This window comes from Arachis ipaensis, chromosome B09, assembly GCF_000816755.2.
Source record: "Arachis ipaensis cultivar K30076 chromosome B09, Araip1.1, whole genome shotgun sequence".
NCBI classification, from domain to species: Eukaryota; Viridiplantae; Streptophyta; class Magnoliopsida; order Fabales; family Fabaceae; genus Arachis; species Arachis ipaensis.
Window position 1 is genome coordinate 109,018,762 of NC_029793.2, and position 3,778 is coordinate 109,022,539.

Consider the following 3,778-nt stretch of genomic DNA (forward strand, 5'->3'; position numbering starts at 1 on the left):
CTTCCCCTCGTCTTTTCACACACAAGCATATATATATACGTTGTTTTCTGAGCCCCTAACACATTAAAATAAAACGAAAAGAGACTCCACCCGCCCTCATCATCATTGTACCAATCGAAAACCGCACCCGCAGCACGTGCCTTCGATAATCCAAGAACCCAACCCCCTCCCTTGTCCCTTGCTTCTTCAAGAACCGTGCCCTTTCATCGGATCGATCACACAATCCTTCAATCCCTTTTTGTTTTTCCTTTCCCATCATCATCATCAGTAGCTGTGTCGTTCTTCGTCGAGAATGAGGTTGTTTGTATTATTCACCATCATCATCATGCACCATGTCCATGTGGAGCTTTTGTAGTACGTTACCGTACGGAAATCATTAGCTGCTTCTTGTGCCGTATCTTTCTTGTTTATGCTTTTGTTTGCGTCCTTGTCAGATATAGACATATACATACATACATACAAATACATACGTATATATATATATACAGAAAACAAAAGAATGACGGGGCAAGCGGTGAAGCTGAATAGAGCCAAGCTTGAGGCATGCTTAACATGTCCTTTGTGCAATAAATTGTTCAACAATGCCACCACCATTTCAGAATGCTTACACACTTGTCAGTACACCTCCTCCTCCTCCTTTCTTTCCCCTTTTTCTTTTTATTTTATTTTTAGTTTCGATCTGATTTAATTCTCTTTTATCTGGCCCTGTTGTCTCGGTAAATTCAATACAATTTTTATTTATTTTGTTCACTCTTGGATACATTATTTGTTACTGTCAGGTTTTAGTACTTTTCTAATCAATTCTGTGGAAAATGTTTGTATCTATCATCTGATATCTTTTGATGCATTTTTGGCTGTGTCACTGTGAGTATGTTCCATGCAGCATGTAATGTGAGCTGAGTCTGTGTTTGTTGAATAACAGTTTGCAGGGGATGCATAGATAAGAAGCTAATAGATGAGCAATTAAAGCACTGTCCAGTATGCAATGCTGACTTGGGTTGTTCTCCACTTGATAAATTAAGGTACCCACCACCATCAATGGCTAATTTTACTCTTATCATCACATGATTATTATTTTGTATCATCACTTTATTTATTTATATTCTGATGAATGTGAGGGCTAATGATTTAGTTAAGATAGAGGATTTAAATTAAACATGTTTGAGCACTTTTATGTGCTAAAACTATGCAGCTTTTCTTTTGTACTCTGTCTCACTATTTTTCCTGAAATTTTAGTATATGTTGTGTTGAAAATACACAGGACAGATCATAGTTTACAAGATTTGAGGAACAAAATTTTGCCTGAAGAAGGAAAAAAAATTGGCAAGACACCTAAGAATTGTGTGAAAAGAAAGAAGAAATCTCTGTCTTCTCTAGAAGCCAACGCAACAGGAGCAAAAGCTGCTACTCCTGAGAGAGAAGTTTCCGCGCCTTCGCAACCGGATTGTTCTTCTCCTAAGCCTGAAAAGGTGGAGGAAGATGTCAGAAAAGACGAGAAACAACCGCGGAGGATAGGAATCTTGGATGAAGTCTCTACAAAGTTAACTGCAAGAAGAGCTAAAGTTGTAGCAAGAAAAAAGTACCTTCTGAAAGAGTTAACATCATCTTGTGAACCGGATAAAGTAACCGGAGATCAGAGGAAAGAAAATGATGACCGGTTTCAGCTTGAAATTTCCAATGACAGTTCCAAAGCCAGAGTTCAGGTAAATGAGACAAAGTCCTCTTACATTTTTTGGCTCTGTGTTTTCTTGTTCTGAATATATGCTTTGTTTGGATTAGCAGAATCCTTCAAAACCAGATTCAAGTCAACAAATAGTGCCAAACAAGATTCCAATTGACAATGTTGAATCATGGCAAGAAGCTCTTGATTTGTGTGAGCCATTAAATTCCATTGTAGAAGCTGCAAGGAAGAACAAATCTTGCAGTAAGTCCACTATGCAAGAACATGCTGTCATTCCATCAGTAAAGTCAAGTGACAATGATGGCCAGCCTAAGGTTGAAAATGGTGATGAGAATGAATCGAATCGTTCGAGATCATCGGATACAAAAGGAAGAAAACTCAAATTCTCTGAGGACTTGAATGTTCCAGTACAGCAGCAAGTGATTACTTCAAATGGTGAAAGCAACAGAGGGTTTGGTCCAGTTTGGTTCTCCTTGGTTGCTTCTGAAGTGAAGTGAGAAAAAATTACATTTCATGTGTTATTCAATTTTTTAATCTCTTGAAAATTTATTAACTATATTTGTATGTTTGTGAATTATGAATTGCTGGAAACAGTGAAGAAAGTGCAAAATTGCCAAAAATAACCCCCAGCTACTTAAGGGTCAAGTAAGTTATATATATATGTATTCCCATTTTCTATTATTAATTTGCTGTGTTCTGATGTTTGAAATGCACAATGTCATGCATGAAGTAATTAATTTATCTTGATTATGCTTTTGTATGTTCAATTCATAGTATCTGATCTAAACCTTTTTTTTCTCTTCAATGCCTTACTCGGGCATTTCTCTTTGGGACTTATTTTCTATTTTTTTTTCTTGTGTGGTTATGTTAGGATCTCAATAGTATATGCGTAAATTACTACTAGCAATAACTAGTTAAGAGTAGTTAGTTTGTTACAGTTGATTAGTTACTTGAATAGTATACACAGAAGTTACAGGGACACAATTTTGGAAGAAGAAAAAGATGGTTAAGGTTTACGAGTGTATGTAAGAATGAGAAAGATCAGGAACCAATACTTTTTTTTATCAATTTTAGTTAATACTTTGGTCCAATATTTTATTTTTATATTATTACGATCTAGGATATAAGGTTAGAATTTAGTATAAAAATATTTTTGTTGGTCAAGTGTTTGATTAAAAATGATAAATTTTGTTGGTAACGTAGATGTTATGAAAAATTTTGTTCCTCGATGAAATTCCATCACCCCTTTACTTGGAAAGGTCTTCTTTGTGGTGCTCCATTGAAAGCACAAATTAAATGTAATAGTTGTCTTTAGTTTATGTTTTTGTGTAGCATATACTTTATATAGGTGCACGAATTTCCTCTAACCAATATTCAAATTTGTTTATAGGGATGGTAGTTTACTTGTTTCCCATATCAAAATGTATATAGTGAAGAAGCTTGGTCTTGTTAGCGAATCCGAGGTATACTAGTGTTTGTTTATTATTTTTTTGTTTTCACATCTTTCGAAAAATATTGAAAATGAAAACAGAAACCAAACAGATCCTAATTGCTTTCACGAATTCCAGGTGGAGATCTCGTTGCAAGGTAAACCGGTTCTACCTTGCATGCAACTGCAAAACTTGGTAGAGTTGTGGCTGCAAACAAAGCCATTGAATGAGAAGATTCAAACACATGTTGGAAGCTCAGCTAAGGATTTTGTTATGGTCCTTTCATATCATCGAAAGTCTTGAGAGCTCTCATATTAATTAATCACCGTTACATTCTTTTGGAATCAATTTATATACATTGGCATTCTTGAAGGTTGACAATAGTCTTCATCGTTGGTCAAAACAAAGGAATATGTTTTTCTGTTAACTATAACTATATATGACTTCTTCTTCTTCTTATTATTATTATGTTTTGTACGCATGCAAAAGAGATCCATGACCAATGTTTTTTGGGTTTTAGTGAGGCTATATACATGTCAGCGATGAGGCTAATTTCAACCTATACATGTTGGTAGTAATCTCAGTGATGATGCTGGCAATTTGATCCTGTTTGTCTTATTACAATAGCACAGCTAGTAACTAAATTGTCATATTAATAAGGTCAACT

The 3,778-nt window shown here is 35.2% G+C and overlaps 1 protein-coding gene across 1 annotated transcript; it reads left to right on the forward strand.

Moving 5' to 3' along the window:
* On the forward strand, window positions 500–3,414 carry LOC107615782 (E3 ubiquitin protein ligase DRIP2-like). The gene is made up of 7 exons (XM_021111961.1): window positions 500–614; window positions 923–1,022; window positions 1,262–1,703; window positions 1,783–2,174; window positions 2,276–2,326; window positions 3,072–3,144; window positions 3,250–3,414. The coding sequence occupies exons 1-7, from the start codon at window positions 500–502 to the stop codon at window positions 3,412–3,414; spliced, it is 1,338 nt and encodes a 445-aa protein (XP_020967620.1).

Excerpts from the sequence above, each read along its gene's own strand:
- LOC107615782 (XM_021111961.1), top strand. The coding sequence starts at position 500 with ATGACGGGGCAAGCGGTGAAGCTGAATAGAGCCAAGCTTGAGGCATGC. Across the intron at positions 2,327-3,071 it reads CCCAGCTACTTAAGGGTCAA|GGATGGTAGTTTACTTGTTT; the intron begins GTAAGTTATATA and ends ATTTGTTTATAG. Across the intron at positions 3,145-3,249 it reads GTCTTGTTAGCGAATCCGAG|GTGGAGATCTCGTTGCAAGG; the intron begins GTATACTAGTGT and ends CACGAATTCCAG.